Source organism: Podarcis cretensis (genome assembly GCF_951804945.1).
Source record: "Podarcis cretensis genome assembly, chromosome: Z".
Lineage (NCBI taxonomy): Eukaryota > Metazoa > Chordata > Lepidosauria > Squamata > Lacertidae > Podarcis > Podarcis cretensis.
The window spans coordinates 23565054-23584196 of NC_137184.1; the positions used below are offsets into that span (position 1 = coordinate 23565054).

Below are 19143 nucleotides of genomic sequence, written 5' to 3' on the forward strand. Positions count from 1 at the left end.
ATGACTCTTCCAGAGCAAATTAACAAGAGGGCAAGGCCCACCTTAGCAGCAGAACATTTGCTCTGCATGTACAGCAGGGGAACCTGTGGCTCTCCAGGTGTTCCTGGACCAGAAGACAAATCACAGCTCCCTTGCTGGTTGGGGCTGATGGGAATCCAGCAACATCCAGAGAGCCAGATTCCCCACCTCCAATATAGGACACCCCAGTCTTTGGTTCTTGCATCTGCTACCCCTGCAACCAAAAAATGCCCCTTGCACAGTGGGCTTTGAAGACCCCCAAATTTGAATCCCCGGACAACTTCTGCTAGTCAAGAGTTGACCAGATTTGGCTAGACAGATCAGTGCTAGTTTCATGCATTTCTGGGGACCCTCCTCTACTGCCAGCCTTACCTTTCAGAAAGATCACTTCTGGGTGGAAGGCCATGGCAGGTTTCTCACAAGGCAAGTTGATCAAGGGGAGGGGGCGGTCTGTTTCCTTCAAGCCCTGCTTGCCGACTTCCTGGAAGCATTTAATGGGCCACAGTTAGAAAAACTAAGCTGAACTAGATAAGCCTGATTCAACAGGGGCTCTTCTTATGTCCACCTCAAGCAGTAGATGTTGCAATCCCATAAGGGGCAGCTGAGCAAGGGGTGAAGAGAACTGATTCCTGGGGGTCAATCCACCAAGAAGCCCTCCTGTCCATCCCCACAACAGTTCCAACATGCTTTCACAAGCTCCCTTCAAGTGGAGTTTTGATGCAGACCTTTCTGGCTGATTAAAAGTAGCATCTGTTTGCATGTGTGGAAAGATTTGGATTTTCCAATCAACTTCTTAGGCCAGCCCTGCATGGAAGAGAGGAAACAGATTTTCTAATGAAGGCTACATTTGGCCTTGCAACATAGCATCTATAAGCAGAGGTCCATCATATAGCTCCCTCCAGACCATAGCTGTCAACGTTTCCTTTTTTTAAAAGGGAAATTCCCTTATTTCGAATAGGATTCCTCGCAAGAAAAGGGAAAAGTTGACAGCTATGCTCCAGACAGCCAACTCCCATTAGCCCTAGCATGACCAATGGTCAGGGGTACTGGGAGCTGTAGCCCAGCCACATCTGGGGAGCCACAGGTCCCCCATTCTTGATATAGTTTATTTACAACCAACAGAATGTCAGCCTTGCATTACACAAGCCAGTTAAACCACGGTATGGTGAATACGCGTGCCCAGATTTGTATTAGAACCCAAGTATTCAAGAGTAAATTATTTGGGGGGGGGAGGCTCTGTTCTGGGGCACACAGGAGAATTCATTTCATTGGACATCCCACTGAGTGAGATTTAGTAAGGAAATGATGGGATTCAAATCTTTAAAAAGGGATACAGTTTGAAACAGAGTTTGCTGCTTTTAGCTTAAAGCACACACACACACCATATCTATTCGAAGTCTGCAGTGCTGCAGTCACTTGGGTGCCACTCCACTCTGACACCATCCATAAACTACACCAAATTTTTAAATGTCTTCCTAGTACTTCCTCTCCCCTTGCCAAACTTTGCCTCATTATAACCACATGCCCAATGCTTTGCCACTCTTACCCACCCACCCACCCCTGGCAGGCAACACACTTTGCAGGTCTTATTTCATCTTCAAAATGCCACCTGATACAGATGGCTCTGCATGAACAACTGCTTACAAGTAGCCCCCCCCCTTTGGAAAAGGGTGGCACTTACTTCTGAGTAGATCTGCACATGACTGCACTACAAGGCTGCAACCCAATGCACCCCTAGCTGAGAGCAAGCCCCACTGAACTCAGTGGGGCTTGCTTCCGGAGAAGGAATGCACAGTAGGGTTGTGCTGTCAAAAACACAGAACGTTTATTAAATAGTTGTGTTTTTTTACCACCAGCAAACCATCCCATTTCTTAAAGTTGTTACAACCACTTGTTTTTTGTTAAAAAGCACCCAGTTAGTCAGTTTTAAGAAATTGTTTTTTCTGCTTTTAACCAAAGGGCAAGCTGGACATTCCAGAGCTCTCTTACATCATGTCTGAATATCTCCAAGCCAAGGTGTTGGCACCTTTCCCCTGTATTGTGTTCAGGATTAACAGTGGTTCACGCTATGGAAGTGCAATTCAGCATCAACCCAACAAGAAGCACCATCAAGCAGTGATGAGTGATAACAGAAGTCCTATCAGGCACACTCTGCCTTACCCACCACTAATGAAAGAATTGGTTACCACCACCACCCAATTTCAAATCAAAGTTAACCATCTGTAATGTTCCAAGTCTCCCTGCAGGCCCTAGGGAACCAAACCCACCCTAATCCTCCTTTAACCCTCTCCTGCAAGCTATTTGGCTACTGTTACATTCATCGCGGTGTTCCAACAGCTGGCAGCACAAGCAGCCACCTCCAACGTGGGGGCTTTCCCTTTCTGTAGATCAGAGAGTCGGCGCTCCCACGACGCTCAGCCTTGCCATCAGAAGGTCTCAGCACTGCTTGCCGTGAAGCTGGGACATTCCTTGCGTCACACCTGTGGGTTTGCACATTGCTGGCTTGTCGGGGGAATGGGTGAAGCTGGGGTCCGGGGGCAGGTCAGCCCCCTTCTCTCCCAAAGGAAGGACCCAAGCGAGTTTTTTACCTGCGCTGTCCCCACCAGGCCTGTGGGAGGCACACACCTCCTGGGGCACAGCAGGAGTCTGCAGAGGCAAATTGGATGGCCTGGCCATTGGTCTGGTTGCCATCGGCGCCGGATCGCTGGCCCCATCTGCACGAGGTTTCCCACCAGGCTCCTTGGCAGATTCCTGCACCAGGGGCATGCAAGGTGCTTCCATACCTGGCTGTTCCGATGCACCCCACGTGCTCTGGAAGGCTGGGGTGCTCAGATCACAGTCCCACGGTTTCACGCCTTGCGAGGGAAAATCCTCCCTGCATGATACATTCTGCTGCAGCTCTGCCCAAGGAAAGACAGCAGCATCACTTCCTTCCTTTCCTTCTGGAGAGCCCAGAGCATTTTCACGGTCTGCATCTAGACCAGGAGACACAGGATCCTTCCTGCAGCCACTCCATCGAGACCAGAGGTCAAAAGGCTTGAAGCCACCCTTGGAGAGTTGTAAGCTAGCCAGCTCAAACTCCAAGCTCTCAGTGTCAAGGGACCTGCTTCTCCTGCAGCTGGAGAGAGGCTCCGGCATAGGAGGACTCATCTCCTGAAGCCTCATGCGCCGGGGAAGGCTGGTGACACCCCAGTTGCAGCTTTGGAAAGAGCTCTGGAAGCACCCAGGAAACATTCTCTCGTCACATTCGGCAAAGGATTCTTTTGCAGTGTAGCTATCGTCAAAGGCCTCAAAGGATGCAGCGATGTCCTCATCAGTGTTCATCCCCAGGTGCTGCTCGCACTCCCCTTCGCCTTCTTGCTCCACGTCGACAATGTCGAACGTGACCATCGTTGGGAGGGCAGGGAGGTTCTGGGTGAACGCAGAGCCTGAATCAGAGCTCCCAAGGCTTTCAGAGAGGCTGGAGAAGAGAGTCCCGCTGCTGGTGAACTCCACCAATGCCTGGGAGAAGTTAACGGCCTGTTCTGGTTCATTTTCCATGTTGGGGGGCTCCCCAAAGTCAGTTTCGGTTCTGCTTGGCTGCTCACTGAGTGGACAGCTGTGCGTTTTGAAGAAAGGGAATGTCACAGAATTCTCCAGGCCACTTAAAGCACCCGGTTCAAGCCCTGGATGCTCTCTATCTGAATCCAACACTGAGCCATTTTCGACTTGCTGAAAAAGGCCCCCGCTGTGCACTTTAGGGCCCCCACTGCCATTGTAGTGCTTCTCTGGACACAGCATCTCCTTGAAATCTTTCCACTCTTGCTTCTCAGTTAGAATTCCAGCATCCAGGCCACTGTTCAAAGCAGGGGAGGACATTTGATCGCAGCCAAGGCCACTCGGACTCTTGTCGGTTAAGCTGGTCACTTTCATGTTACATTCTGTATGTAGCTTGTCTCTGGGGTGGTGCTGGTCTTTGCTGAGGATATCCAGGTCTTTCAAGGTTGGCTCCCTCTGCATCTCCCAAAAGAGCAGCTGCTTCTGAATGGCAGCCAGCCTCTCCTCCTCCGTTTCCATCACTTCCCTCTTCTGGCCCATTATCTGCACCAAATCCTTCTCATCAGGGAGAGCAAAGTCCAAGAACTGGCTCATGGAAAAGATCTCTGGTGGGGAAACTTTGCTACCAAACCAAGATTCATCAGCACGAGTGGGGCTCATGATGGCATCATCAGGTTCATAGAACTCATACAGCGCATCGCCACTGTAGCTGTCCCTCGGGAGGCGGTCCTTTTTGATTTCTTCAAGCCCATCGCCAGTTTCATCATCAGGACCTGGAGTGGTAGAATCATAGTACCCCTCATCACTGTTGGGAGCAGATTCTTGCTGGTCACTGTGTGGTGTTAAGAGGTCCACGTCACCCCTTGTGCCTTCAGGATAGAGGTGGACCTCTGGCTTACCACCGTTCACTCCCTGATGCTCACATTTCGCCATGAGTTCTGGAAGGCGTGTTTCGTATCCAGCATCTGCTTTGACGGCACCTTCCCACATCTGCTGCAGATACTCCTCTATGTCATCTGGCATGGCCATCTCCTCCCCTCCACCCTGGTAAGTAACTAGGCAGGAGCTCCTCTTGGCCGCATCCCTGCCGCGCTCTGCAGTGGTGGCACTCTCAGCGATGCTGTCGATATCTGGTTCAGCAATGATGTCTCCGCAGCCGGTAAAGGAGTCGAAGCTTTTGAGGGAAGTGACATCTCCAAACATCAAGCTGAGCTGGTCCCCAGATGGGACACAGGGAGGGCTGCTGTCTAGGTCCTCAGACTGGAGAGCATCAGGGAGCTCTCCGCAGACAGAGTTAGCACAGAGGGTGTCATCTGCTTCCAGCTCTGCATCTCGAGAGCTTTCGCTGCCCATCCCTCCTCTGGCTGCATCCCCTACAGAGCTGCTTTCGTTAGCCACCGGTTGGACCTCCTCTCTTGACTCATCGAGACCAGCCGCTACTCCAGGTGAAGGAGAAGCATCATCACAAAAATGCTCCCCATGTTCTGGGGGAAGTGCAGTGCTTTTTAGGCTCCCCTGCTTCAAGACTTGCTGGGTTTCGGCACCCCTCTTCTGCTTACTCGCACCGGGCAGTCCTTCAGCCACAGCATCCCTTGAAGTCCACTCCTGCAACTCAGTCCTCTCGGGCTCAGTGCTTTTGCTCTTCCTGTGGCGCCGGATGCTGTTGAAGAGGCCCCTGAGCCCCTTCTTAGAGCGTGGAAGGAACAAGGACTTCTCCCCACAGGGCTTCTTCTCAAAGCCCTCAGAGCTTCCAGACAGGGATGCTGACGGCCGGACAAAACCAACCCTGAGGCTGGTGTCTGCTCCCAGGAGAGCGCTCTGAGAACTCGGCAGCTGTGCAGGAGGGAAGTCCGTTCCACCACCTGAGTTGGCTTCTTCGTACCCCACATCGCTGATGCCATCATGTGTCTTACTCTTGCTCAGGCCCTTCTTTGCAGCTCCCTTTCCCTGGCCTTTGTTTTTCCCACCAAAGAAACTGGGCAGGGTGCAGATGCTTCGCTTCCCACCAAAGAGCTTGAAGGCAGTCTTCCTGAGCTTCCCAGCAGGAGGCGGCTGGCGGCTCGGCTCCACCATGGCAAAGGAGGCATCGCTGTGCTCAGAGAGCTGGTCAGCTGCCCCATTCTCTTCCTGCAGCCGCTGGTGGTGATGGCCTTCCTCTACCGGTGGAGATTTGGCTCCAGGTTTGTTTCCAGTGCAGGCAGCTTCCGTGGCGGCCATTCTGGCATGCGGGTTTAGCTGGACGGGCAGTCTCTTGCGGCCGCATCTTCCTCAACATGCTCTGGGTGAAGCATCCTGGCTGATCTGAAAGAAAAAGGAAAGAAGGAGGAGGGGGGACAACAGGAAATGCATCAGGAGAGGATACTGGTGCTGAGCATTATGTCATCCAAGTGCATCATAACCAAGCAAAGCCAGGGCCACAATAGCTGCCCTGTTTGGGGCTCCCATACCTCTAAATGTGGGAGGGATGTAACAAATGGGAGGAAAGCTGCACCTGTTACATTTCTCCCAGCTGTTAAAAAAAAGCAGAAGAGCCTACATTAGGTAAATAGCTGGCATTCTTAGGTAGGAGAAATGGACAAATACACAAATGGACATTACATTTAATGTAATCCAATGTAAGCCTTACTGCACATGTGTCCACTCAACCACTTCCATGGGTGGAATTGGCACTGCAACAGGTGCCACATAATACCTGTTCTATATTTGTAAGAATTTGGTCATTTAGTGTGGCAGCACCTGCTCTCTGGAACTCCTTGCCTATTGGCAGCTGCTAAAAACATTCTAACCAGATGACTAGAAAGCTGAGGTAATTTTAATATGATGTATGAATGAATGAATTTATTAATACGGTCACAGACCAGCATCACACACACAATATCACAGATGATGTAGTATTTCTTTTGTGTGTGTATTAAAGTAGGGTTGTAGTTTTTTCTTCATTTTATTGTCTTATCTTTTTATAATCTGCTTTGAGGTTTCCCAGTGTATCCAATTGTATGAAAGGGAAGCTGCACTGAGCACAGAAACACACAGTTTAGTTTTTTAATTAATTAATTACATTGAATTTATATCCCACCTTACCTCCAAAGACCTGAAGGTGACGTACATCATTCTCCCCTTCCAAACTTTATCCTCACAACAGCATTGAGAAGTAAGTTAGACTGATACTGAGCAGTGAGTTTCATGCAGTGTTAGAAATTAACTAGGCATCAGGCACATTTGCACCTGGCTTCAACAGCTTCCGACCAAGTGAAAATGCCTGTGCTCAAATGCAGCATTTCCATCATAGTAGTCACATCAGATCAGAGACAGCTGCTTCAAAATTTTCATTTATAACCCCTATGGCTTGAAAACTTTCTACATCAGCACTGTTCTGTTTAAGATTATCTTGAGACAGTTTCTGGGATTAAATTCCAAAGCCTTGTTAGATAACTACAACCAGAGATCTGTCAATAGATGCCAGACTATCTTCCCTGTGCCTCTACTTTAAAGCACTCAGAAGGGGGTGTAAAAAAGGTTGTTCTCCGGGTATAATACCTGTGCTAACATTCATGTGAGGGACACGGGTGGCGCTGTGGGTTAAACCACAGAGCCTAGGGCTTGCCGATCTGAAGGTCGGCGGTTTGAATCCCCGCGACGGGGTGAGCTCCTGTTGCTCAGTCCCTGCTCCTGCCAACCTACTCCAGCGGGAAGGTAAACGGCGTTTCCGTGTGCTGCTCTGGTTCGCCAGAAGCGGCTTAGTTATGCTGGCCACATGACCTGGAAGCTGTACGCCAGCTCCCTCGGCCAATAAAGCAAGATGAGCGCTGCAACCCCAGAGTCAGTCACGACTGGACCTAATGGTCAGGGGTCCTTTTACCCTTTACCTTTTAACATTCATGTGATTCCTAGGTGGCCACCTATGCAGGCACTGGCCAGACCCAGATGTGCTTCATTTCAGGAAGGGGGTTCACGTGCATTCAGTCCATACCCTGGAAGTGCTAGGCAGTTTACACAACCCAGACTGAAGGCCTACAGCTGCAGGGATCTTGCACCAGTCGCTATCACCCAGCCTGGCCTACTCCGCAGGGCTGTTGTGAAGATAGAGAAGAGTTGAGGGAGAACACATTGCATGCTGTATTGAGCTCCTTGGAGGGCAGGCAGGATATAAATTAATAAATATGGGTAAATAAATAACTTCCCACCAAGGCACTCATGCTGCATAAGCAAGCCCCTCCCCACAAAATAACAGTTTTATTTCACCAGAGGCCACACGACTTCAAAACACCATCTCACCTTTGGCATTGCATCACAAGCCAACTTTTAATATCATGTCAAATCACTTTCACTCTCTTGCATAGCTCTGCAGCTACAATGGAATAGCCTTTCATTTGAATTGCCGCAGCCATCGCTATCAGCCGCACAAACAAATTCTAAATTGATGAGCTCATGTTGGTCAAATGTTGGTGCTTTGCTTTACACAACTCATCTTCACAGAAAACAATTTCACAAGAGCTTAATGAATCTCCTGCATTCTGCAGGGGCTGGGGAGCCATCTACTGGGGAGCCTCTACCCCAGGTGTGGGGAACCCATGGCCCTTTGGATACTTCTCACCTACATCTCATGTCACCCCTGGTAATTAGCTGTGCTTGCCAGGGCTGATGGGAGTTCTAGTTTAGCAACACCTGGAGGGCCAAAGGTTCCCCACACTTATGCCAAGCAAGGAGTTACGCTTGATGGTCTATCAGGCCACCTTTAACTCTAACCTTGTAAGATTCTTCTTTCTCCTACCCACTACACCACCAAATTTGAAAGGTGGGAGGCTGCCACACCTGTCAATTACCTGATGTCAAATGAGGTGGCAATGAGTGTTAGAACCTTAAAAGCACTGTGCAGGATTCTCTGCAAGCCTCCTGCAAACAGCTCTGTGCAGCACTTTGAAGTGCCAGAAATCATCTGGTTGCTAGGAACTTCAAAGCTCAGCATGCAGTTCTTGGGAGGTCCCAAAGGATGGTCAGGACTTAAGAAGAATCAAGCATGAGTCTCCTAAAGTGCCAACTATCAGCTGGTGCTTCTGGCCCAGTGCAGCCACCTTTTTAACCTGTCCACCCCTGGCATCATATAAGACATCAGGTGACTGGCAGGTGAGTGTAGCATGGCCAAAACAGTCTGGTGAGCCAAATGAGCAGGCTTTATTAATCTGATGGGCTGGAGGTTGCTCAGTCCTGCTATAAACTGTGTTCATGCATTCGCAGGACATACAATGTTGTAAAACGAGTAGGGAGGCAAGCAGATGCAAGCCTCCAACCCCCCAACCCTAATTGGGATAGTTTAAAAATGGGGTCAAATGATGGTCAACATTAGCTCTTCTGTATGTATACATTTAATGCAACTATCACAAAGAAAAGTTGACAGCGATTAACATAGATGTCATTAACTACTTTTACAAAACTGTCCAGATGATTCCTTTTGACACTAGATTTGCCTGACCTTGCCTACAGTCCTGTGCACTTAATTATGCACAGGATCTGGCTGGGAATTCTAAAATCTAGAAATAAATTATCCTAGCACAAATATAAAAACGTGTGCAAGAGATGTTCAAAAGAAGTGTCTCTTGACTTTTACTTGAAACCCAGGCTTCATTTTTTTTTTCTTTTCTTTAAAGGAAAAAACAAACCCTAGCTATTGGTATACCTAACTGTAGATAGATCTCTGTGTGCATTGAAGAAGATTCAGCTAGGTTTTCTGACTCTCATTGCTTTATAATGCCCCTAGGGCCGATCCTGACCCTGCTGCTGGACATCCAGCTCACGTCATCCATGACCACCAGTCATGCTGGCTGGAGCTGATGGGAGTTGTAGTCCAACAACATCTTGGAGAAGCTGGATTGATCAATAATAAATCTGTCAGGTTTTTTAAAGGCGTGCCACAAGACTGTCACTTTTCTCTTGTGATGGACACAATCCACAGATAACAGGGGAGAGCCAGTGTGGTGTAGCAGTTAAGAGAGTGGGAATATTATTACTTAGGAGACCAGGGATCAAATCCTAACTCAGCTATAAAGCTCAGGGGGTGAGCGTGGGCCAGTCACTGCCTGTCACCCTAACCTACCTCACAGGGTTGTTGTGGGGTTTAAATAAGGAAGGGGCGAAACCGCGTACATCACCATTAGCTCCTTGGAGAAAAGGGGTGGGGAATAAATACAATAAATAAATAAACAATGTCAGTCTCTATGACACTTAAATACAACGCAAGGAAGCCAAGTCCTGCTGTAAATCGGCAGGACTTGAAGGACCAGCCACAGAAACGCAGGTGCCTGCTTTATATTGAGCCATACCATCAATCTATCTATTTCAGTATTGTAAACACTGACTGGCAGCGGCTCTCCAGGGTTTGAGGCTGGATTCTCTCCCAGCCCTACCTAGAGATGCTGGGGATTGAATCAGGGACTTTCTGCATGCAAAACAGATGCTCCACCACTGAGTTCATTGTCCTATCAAACCTGGATTTATGTAGGCCTAGAGAGAGAGAAATGTTTCCCCCAGAAATGTCATATATTTGCGACTGAGTGATGGAATTTACATTCAATAAGAAGCTGCAGCTAGTGTTAAGGCGTGCAATTTTACAACACTTCTGCATTTCCAAAGTGAAGTTTGACACATCCACACATAGCATTTTAGGTGTACAATCAGGGAACTGTGATGGGGGGAAGAAAGTCTCTTTATTTACTAAAAAAAAAAAAAAAGCCCATCTTTCCAGGCACACCAGTTTCACAAGGCTGTTTACAAGACTCTAAAACACATTAAAATAAAATATACACCCAAGGATAGCAGCAGCTAATGTTTTTTTTCATGCACAACACAATTCAGTGAAAAACAGACAACTGTTTTCAGGGTTTGGAATTTTTAAACACCAGCAGTCATGAGGTCATGTGTATCTCTGCGAGGAGGGAGTTCCGAAGTTGTGGGGCCACCACTGAAAAAGCCCTGTCCCTATTACCCACCAGCCTAACACCTCTTGAGGATTAATATATTAAAGGCAAGAGTCCACCAAGCCAGTGAGTTTCATGGTAGAAAGGCCACACTATTCATATGCCTTTTTCCCCAGACAGAGAGGGCAATAAGACTGAAAAGTGGATGGAATATAATCACATAGGAAAGTGTCATACACCCAGCCAAACTAGTTGTTCACCAAAACCTTTGGCCCTCCAGGTGTGGTGGTTGAACCACATCTCCCATCTTCCACTGCCACTGCCCATGTTTGCTGGTGCTGATGAGAGTTGTACTTCAATAACATCTGGAGGGCGAAAGGAAGATGATGGTACAGGGACTCTATGATCTAGCCCAATATAGTCTGCTCTGATGGGCAACAGCTCTCTAGCGGAAGAGTGTCCCATCACCCACATTTTCTAAGGCTCAAACCTGGTTCTTCTGCACTTAAAGGCTGTGCACCACCACAAAGCTACCACCCCATTTTCTGAAAAAGAGCACAGGAAAATGATATATTCTGATTTCACCGATCCTGATGCTTTCCAACTCGAAATGCTTTCTGGTTCTGAAAAGCTGCAGAAGTGTGTTTCTTAGCACGCTACCTGGTCCTTTAAAAATAAAATAAAAGAGGGAGGCACCAGGGTCTAATCCTAGGGCCTCCTGCAGGCAAACTATCACCAGGTTTGCCTCTAAGCTATCCTGGCCTCTTAAAAATAATAGGATGCTTAAGGAGCGCGGCGCGTCTGCGGTGGGGAAGGGGTGATCTCAGCAGGGGAGGCCAGCCACCACCAGCCACCGCAAGCTCCAGCAACTCAGCAACAAAGCTACCCAGCGCCCGGCCTACCCAAGGGTGGGGGGAGACTGCCGGCGGAGGTAAAGGAAGAGGCTAGAGAACCGGAGGAAGCCTCACATACATTCTGCGATGGGGTGATAGGTGATCGGCTCCGCTCCACAAATCCCACCCGCGCCTGTTCTTTCTTTCTTTCTCCTCCAAAAGAGATGGCAACAGCAGAAAGAAAGGGCGGCGCGGGGTGGGGGGAGAAGCAAGCGAAAAAGGCCTCCCGACTTCCTGCAGGAGTCGACACAAAAGAAAAAGACGCGTGCACACAACCAGTCCCAACACACACACACGTACACGCGCGCGAAAGACAGAAGGGAGAGAATGTGTCCGTAAACTGCAAACGCGTAAATATCGCAGGCTGTTTGCGCGAGCAAGCCCCGGGCGATTGCGCTGCGGCCGGCCGGGCGCCTCTCCTCCTGGCACTTCCAAGCAGGCCAGTATAGCTTGTAGGAGAAGGGCAGCCAGGCACCCTCCCTTCTCGCTCGCCTTGCAGTACCCACTCACCCGCCTCTGCGTGCGCTCCCGGAGCGCAAGGACCCGCCGCACAGCGCGCGTCTGGAGGAAAGTTGGCAATACATTCATGGCTCTCGCCTCGCCAAACCCAGCACGGAGCAGGGGCAGAGACGGGAAGGTGGGGGCCGGAGGCTCCCGGCTGCTACTACTACCGAGAGGCAGGGCCGGCTGGAAAGGTGATAGACGGCCGCGCAGAACCAATGAGGAGCGTTCGAGGCGGAGTCGGGCGGGGTTTTCTGTCTCCCGCCTGTGGTTTTCCAGCCTTCCTCCAACATTCTTTGAAATGCAAAGTGCTGCAGTTCGTAGATTAAAAGTTGTTATCACGAGTACATCTGCAATGCCAGGGTATGCATCTTTACTGAGAAGCAAGCCCCCAGTTGAGATCAGTGGGCGTTCCTACTCCACGCTCCCAACCTGCGCTCCAATCCTATGCATTAGACTTCAATCCTATTCACGGCTGGGTTGCATTGGAGCAAATCCCATCGAACTCAAGGGGGGGGGCATAGATTGCACTGCGATCCTATACCTCTCTGGAAGCATGTGACGTTCATGCATGTGACGTCCAAGAGTGGAACTTGGTTTTGAAGAAGCCCAATGCGCGCCGGGGGCGGGCAGCATTCATGTATGTATGTATGTATGTATGTACCTACCTTTCTTTCCTCCAAGAAGCTCAAAGTGGCACCCATGGTTCTCCCCACTTTTCATCCTCAGGTTAGGCTGAGAAAAGTGACCAGCCCAAGGACAACCAGTGAACGACTGAGTGGGGATTTGAACCCTGAGTCTAAGTATTTGTAAAATGAAGGATGCACATATCTGTAAATACACTTATTTTTAATAAATATATCAAAAGACAGATTTTACCCTGCACAAGGGGAGGGACAAAGTTTGGGACTAACTCAAGAGCCAAGCACAGGGCTGGCAAAGCCCCTTTTGCTACAGTTACCCAGTGTCCATTCCACATTTGTAAGAAATCAGCATTTTAGCATGCCAGCACCTATGCTCTCAAACTCCCTGCCAATGGACATCAAGCAAGCACATTCACTGTACTCTTTTTGGCACCTGCTGAAAGCATTTTTTTAAAGGTGAATCTGTCCAGGCATGTGGAATGTTGATATACATTTTATCTGCTTTTGTAATTTCTTGTTGATTTTATCTTTTCAAGTTTTAAAGAATTACTTCCACTGTTTATACTGATAATTTTATTGTTCTATTCGCATTGTAAACTTTTTTGAGCGTGGGTTGTTGTTGTTGTTTACAATCAAGTGGTGTATAAACCTTATGAAATAAAAATACATAATTAAATCAGATAGCTGCCAGGACACTTGGGAAGTACTGTGCAATGAGTTTTGACTGGTCGGTGGGACAAACCACCAGTCAACCATCTGACATCATGACATCAAGTAAATGACAGAGGGTGTCCCACTCACTTGTCAAAGTTGGCCTATGGAAGGTGGGAACAAATAAGGACCTGGCTTGGTTAGCCATAAAATTGTTCCCCATCTCTGGACTAAACCATTCACCAGCCGAACATCCAGCTTGCTGGTTTGACCAGTTGCAAAGTTGGGTTCATGGTGCAAATAGCTCATCATAAAATGACTATTGCAGTCTTACCAGCCAAAGGCTTCTTTGCTGTCATACTGTAAAGAAGGAAACACCCTTCTATTTGGTCTGGCCCTCTTAGCCAAACAAAGGTCTGCTGTGGGCACTTTGCTGCTGCTTGCTTTATGTTGCAAACTCACAGGCAAACTGCAGCTGGACAATTCCGTAGGAAAAGATCAGTTGCCACTGGCTCTTTGAGCAGAAGTTCCCCCTCCAGATAGTAAATCTTTAGGCTTGCCATGGCAACCAGCCTCAAGTCGGTTTTCATTTGCATCAACTCTCATCCCTCGTAAAGCCCATCCAATTTCCACTGGGGTAATCAAAAGTGCAGAGCGGGAGAAGAGGAGTGTGGGAAAGATCTTTACAGGCTTTGAGTAGACAGATGACTTGCTGAGTGGACAGATGGTGCCTGTGGGCTGTTGCTGCAGCTTATAAACCAGGCAGAGAATCAAAAGTAATAGCACAAGCCAACGACCTGTGTATGACAGACCTGTGGAAAGCACTGAAACTGTTCAGCTTAAGCCAAAAGCAGGACAGTTTCATGGGTTGTGTCCTGGACCACCTCCTTTAACTAGGAAAGATGGCAGCTGAGCATGTGTAGAGAGAACATTTAAGAAAGGCTTATCTGAGCCCAAACATCCACCAACAAAGGAGCTTGTTTGCTGCCTCTCTGCCTGGTTCATTGCCTCTCTGTCCTGCTTTTGGCTTAAGCTGAACAGTCCTTGCCTTGGCCTGTGATGCACCAGAGCCATTCAATTGCTTTTGCTGTAGGGATGAAGCATAATGACCTATCCTCAGAGGGGGTTACATGTTTCCTTCTTATGAGTCATTGCTCTGGACTTATCTCCTTCCAATCAACCTCTGCTGAGGACAAGCATCTCCATATAGCATTTGAGTGGAACATTCAATCACTACCAATGAAGAGAAGCAGCATTAATCAATTACCTACTAGGCTCAAAGGAGTGGCATCCCCCCCACCCCCGGCAGAGTCTCTTGCTGGATTCTAAGGAGGAGGCACACTCCAAAACACAGAGAAGCATAATACTGCCAATATTGGAGGCAATAGCCTAGACATTAATAGCCACTTACATTGTGATCCACCTTGAGGTGTTTTGACAAAGGATGGGATATAAATTGTTTAAATAAGTCGACATGCAAATAAAGTAATTCCTATATCCTCCATTAATTTGTATAATCCATTTTAAAGGCCATCATTTCATACTGTGGTAGAAAATTCAAACGTGTAACTTTGTGTTGTATGAATAAGTCCTTTCTTTTGTCTGTCCTGAATCTTGGAACATTTGCAGCTTCAATGGATGACTCTGGGTTCTAATATAATGAGTGGAAGAAAAACTTTTCTTACCCACTTTCTCTGTACTATGCTTAATTTCATATGCCTCTATCATCTCCCTCTTCAACTCGCCTTTTTTTCTTTCTGAAGTGAAAGGCAGACGGAAGCAGTTCTTATTCCAAAATATTCTAAAAGTACACCTTTGTGCTGCAAATGTAATGAATGTGCTTCACTGTACTACTAAGAAACACAATTTGTATCAGCAGCTTGACCAGAACCCAGTAAAGTCAGGATCTTGGATTTGAGGAAACAAGAGAAGAGGGAGAAACAGACATTTCAGCTTTGTAAAGGAAATAGACGATCCTTTTATAGATTCTGCTGTTATATAAACATTCGAATTTTGTATGTAAATTTGTTTGGGGATTATGGCATGAACTTGTTAAACCTGACCCACCCTGGGATCAAATTACAAGGTGGTAGATTCATTGAAAAATAGCATGTAGGCTGTATATAGTTGGCAAAAGACTTTAGTACTTGAACTGGTGGACTGGAAGGCTTGTAGCCTGAAGGTATATTGGAGAATCAGAACAAAGGATGAAGAGATCAAGGCATGATCTCAAGAGACAAAGGGCACCATTCTAACATCTTAAGAACTGCCTCGCTGTCATATGTTGATAGGGAATATTTTAGGCTGGAGGGAAAGTAGATTTGCTTTTAACTCTTTGTTTATATGCTCTTTTGCTCCAAATGGAAGGAAAGCTGTGCATATTTACAGCTATTCCTGTGTTAAACCTATTCCCTAACAATGACCTTAAAACCACCAAAAACTTTTACTAAACTTTTGTTCTTGTTTTCATATAACTTGCATGTTATTATTGTTGTTTAGTCATTTAGTCGTGTCTGACTCTTCATGACCCCATGAACCAGAGCACGCCAGGCACTTCTGTCTTCCACTGCCTCCCGCAGTTTGGTCAAACTCATGTTCGTAGCTTCAAGAACACTGTCCAACCATCTCGTCCTCTGTCGTCCCCTTCTCCTTGTGCCCTCCATCTTTCCCAACACCAGGGTATTTTCCAGGGAGTCTTCTCTTCTCATGAGGTGGCCAAAGTGTTGGAGCCTCAGCTTCAGGATCTGTCCTTCCAGTGAGCACTCAGGGCTGATTTCCTTCAGAATGGAGAGGTTTGATCTTCTTGCAGTCTGTGGGACTCTCAAGAGTCTCCTCCAGCACCATAATTCAAAAGCATCGATTCTTTGGCGATCAGCTTTCTTTATGGTCCAGCTCTCACTTCCATACATCACTACTGGGAAAAATAACTTGCATGGTCTCCTTCAATATGCTGCCCCATGTCTAGTGCCACATGCTAAGATACCTGGAAGTATTCTTGGGGGAGACACAGGGAATTTTAGCCGATTGGTGAAAGACAACGACTATTTCACTTGGTGGCAGAAAAGGTGTAAAAGAAAGGGATCTACTCCAACCAGGCTGCATCTCCCTCTCCTCATCACAGCACAGGACCCAAGAAAACTGGAGTGCTGTGGCAGGCTTCAATGAAAGTGAGCATCTTCTTTCACACAATCTCTCCCACTTTGTTTTCCATCCAGTCTCACTATTCTGTGACATTTTGGTTGGTCAACAGTTTTAAGCTTTAGCCATGCACACTAATGTAACCTACCTCTTCCTCTGCTTAGCTTCTTTGGTAGTTTCCTCCTGGGGGTGGGTGGGATATGATTTTTTAAATTTAATGTGCAGAGGATTGGCAAATGGCACCCAAAATGATCTCAGCATCCCTGCGGTAAAGTAAGGGGAAGCACTTCATTCTTTCTCCTGCCTGCTACATCACAGCACAGAGCCTTACTGAGGCTCTAGGCTTGTCATACTATCAGACTTAATACAGTCATCACAAGGGATGGCTGAACCTCAACATTCATTTAAGGAAAAAGTTCTGCCAAAGGTTTTTTGAGCCTCTTGGAACCAAAATGCAGTCAAATTACAGGGTCTTCTATAAGGCTGAGATTTTTGAATCCGAAAAGACAAGGTGAAAAAGAGAGCACAACACTTTCCTCTGTTGCCAGTTAAGTATGGAGGAGGAATTTGACTCTGCTTGTATTTAATGAGAAATGGCATGATCTGCACTTTCAGAAACAAAAATGATCAAGGGCATATGAACTCTCATATGAGAAAGGTTGCAGCATTTGGACTTTTCTCTATACTAAAAAGGTGAGTAACAGGTGATATGCTAGTTCAGGGATCAGCAACCTTTTCCAGCCGTGGACCGTTCCACCGTCTCTCAGACCATGTGGTGGGCTGGACTATATTTTTGGGGGGAAATGAACAAATTCCTATGCCCCACAAATAACCCAGAGATGCATTTTAAATAAAAGTACAGATTCTATTCATGTAAAAACACGCTGATTCCCGGACCGTTCGTGGGCTGGATTGAGAAGGTGATTGGGCCGGATCCGGCCCCCAGGCCTTAGTTTGCCTACCCCTGTGCTAGCTTATAAAACTATACATGGCATGGAAAAAGTGGACAAAGGTTTTTCTCCTTCCTTTATAACACTAGAACTCATGGACATCCAATGAAGTTGCAGGGTTTAGGACAGATAAAAGTTCTTCACACGGAACTCACTCCCAGTGATGGCAGAGATGGCCAACAACTTGGATAGCTTTAAAAGAGGACTAGGTAACTTCATGGAGGAGGAGACTATCAACAGGTACTAGCCATGATGGCTGGATGGCTGTGCTCTGTCTCCTGAGCTGGAAGCAATAATGCTTCTGAATACCAATAGCTGGAAACCAAAAGCAAGATGAGTGCTCTTGTGCTCAGGTCCTGCTTGCAGGATTCCCACAGGCATCTGGTCAGCCACTGTGAGAGCAGATGGGCCACTGGCCTGCTCTAGCAGGCTCTTACTATTCCAAAGCACAACAATTCTTTGAAATGTGTGCTTCTCTGCATTCTGCAATGGAGCTCCCCACACAAACAATCTGTACAAAAAATGCATCTACTTAGGGGAAACGGTACAGAAAAACACATGTTAGTGAAACTACCAAAAAAAAAACATTGTTAGCATAATGACTTGCAAAGTGTGTAATTAGTGAAAACTACATACAAAAATGTATTTACTGGGAGAAAATGGCACTAAAACACTAATGAATTTTCATGAGGATTCTTGTTTAGAATAATTGCCAATTGCTGTAGAAATGTGGAGAACTGAATTTAAGACCAGAAGAACGAGAAACTTAGAGAACTGCAATTCATCCATTCTTAGTTGGCATCTAGAGTTCTAATTACAGATAGGTAGCCGTGTTGGTCTGCCATAGTCAAAACAAAATAAAAAAATTCCTTCCAGTAGCACCTTAAAGACCAACTAAGTTAGTTCTTGGTATGAGCTTTCATGTATCTGAAGAAGTGTGCATGCACACGAAAGCTCATACCAAGAACTAACTTAGTTGGTCTTTAAGGTGCTACTGGAAGGAATTTTTTTATTTTGTTTTATCTAGAGTTCTAAGAAACAGATCAGGGTGAAGAAAATGATCGAGGCTGGTTCTAGAGGTAGGAGAGGGGGCAGGTAGTTTTCTGGTTTTATTGCCGCTTTTTGCAATACCTTCCTAGCTAGTTTGCATTGAGCCTGGTATGGCTTCAGCCTCTAGGCAGCTTATTAAACTTCCCAAATCAAAGCCAATTATTCATCAGCTGAAAATCCATGGAAAATTGTTCATGCTTATTTTCCATGCAAACCATCTTTCTTTTTTTAATCCTTTGCTAGAGATCTGACTTTTTTCAGACCCAAGAGGGAGAATAGTAAGTGATCAAGAGAAAAAGCCCCTGATCATGAAACTTACAGGAACGAATAAGCATGGGCAGCTGTTAGCACTGCATCCAGCTGGTGCTTTCTGATTGCTTTAAAAATTGTTATCTTTTTGGTGCCCATTCAAGTATTAACAAATTACATTCCCCTTGGGTTGTCAGTTCAAATCCATCCCAGGTCAAGCGGTACCCAAAAGGCATTACATTCTGGATGGTTGCTTAGCTCAGTGCAGTGAAAGGGTGGGATTAGTTGGTGGTGGTGTCAAAAGCATAATGGAAGACACAGCTTTTGGGTCTCAGTCAGTATACTCAGGCGAGATGACTAGGAGCCAATGACTACCTCTTTTAATCTCATTGTACACTTCGGTAAACAATGGTCACACTGGCTTTCCACTGCCTGGTGCCCTCTAGATGTTCAGCCCCTCCAGACACCCTTTTCATCCTTTATTCATGATGATTTGTGCTTATGATGCTCTCAGGGTGTAGTATGCAACCCTGCTTTCAATACTGCTTGTGCCTGCAAGTGTTCTGGGATAGGCATGCTGCTTCATTTCTAATCTGCGCAT

General features: G+C 46.9%; 2 protein-coding genes across 2 annotated transcripts in view; one reads left to right on the forward strand and one right to left on the reverse strand.

The window, feature by feature from the left end:
* LOC307207675 (uncharacterized protein C8orf48) overlaps positions 1-19143 on the forward strand; it is a 391608-nt gene that overhangs the window by 35319 nt on the left and 337146 nt on the right. The window lies entirely within an intron of this gene.
* On the reverse strand, positions 455-12028 carry AMER1 (APC membrane recruitment protein 1). The gene is made up of 2 exons (XM_079961619.1): positions 11870-12028; positions 455-5856 (listed from the first exon to the last, which is right to left on the reverse strand). The coding sequence occupies exon 2, from the start codon at positions 5770-5772 to the stop codon at positions 2455-2457; it is 3318 nt and encodes a 1105-aa protein (XP_079817745.1). The 5' UTR covers positions 5773-5856; positions 11870-12028; the 3' UTR covers positions 455-2454.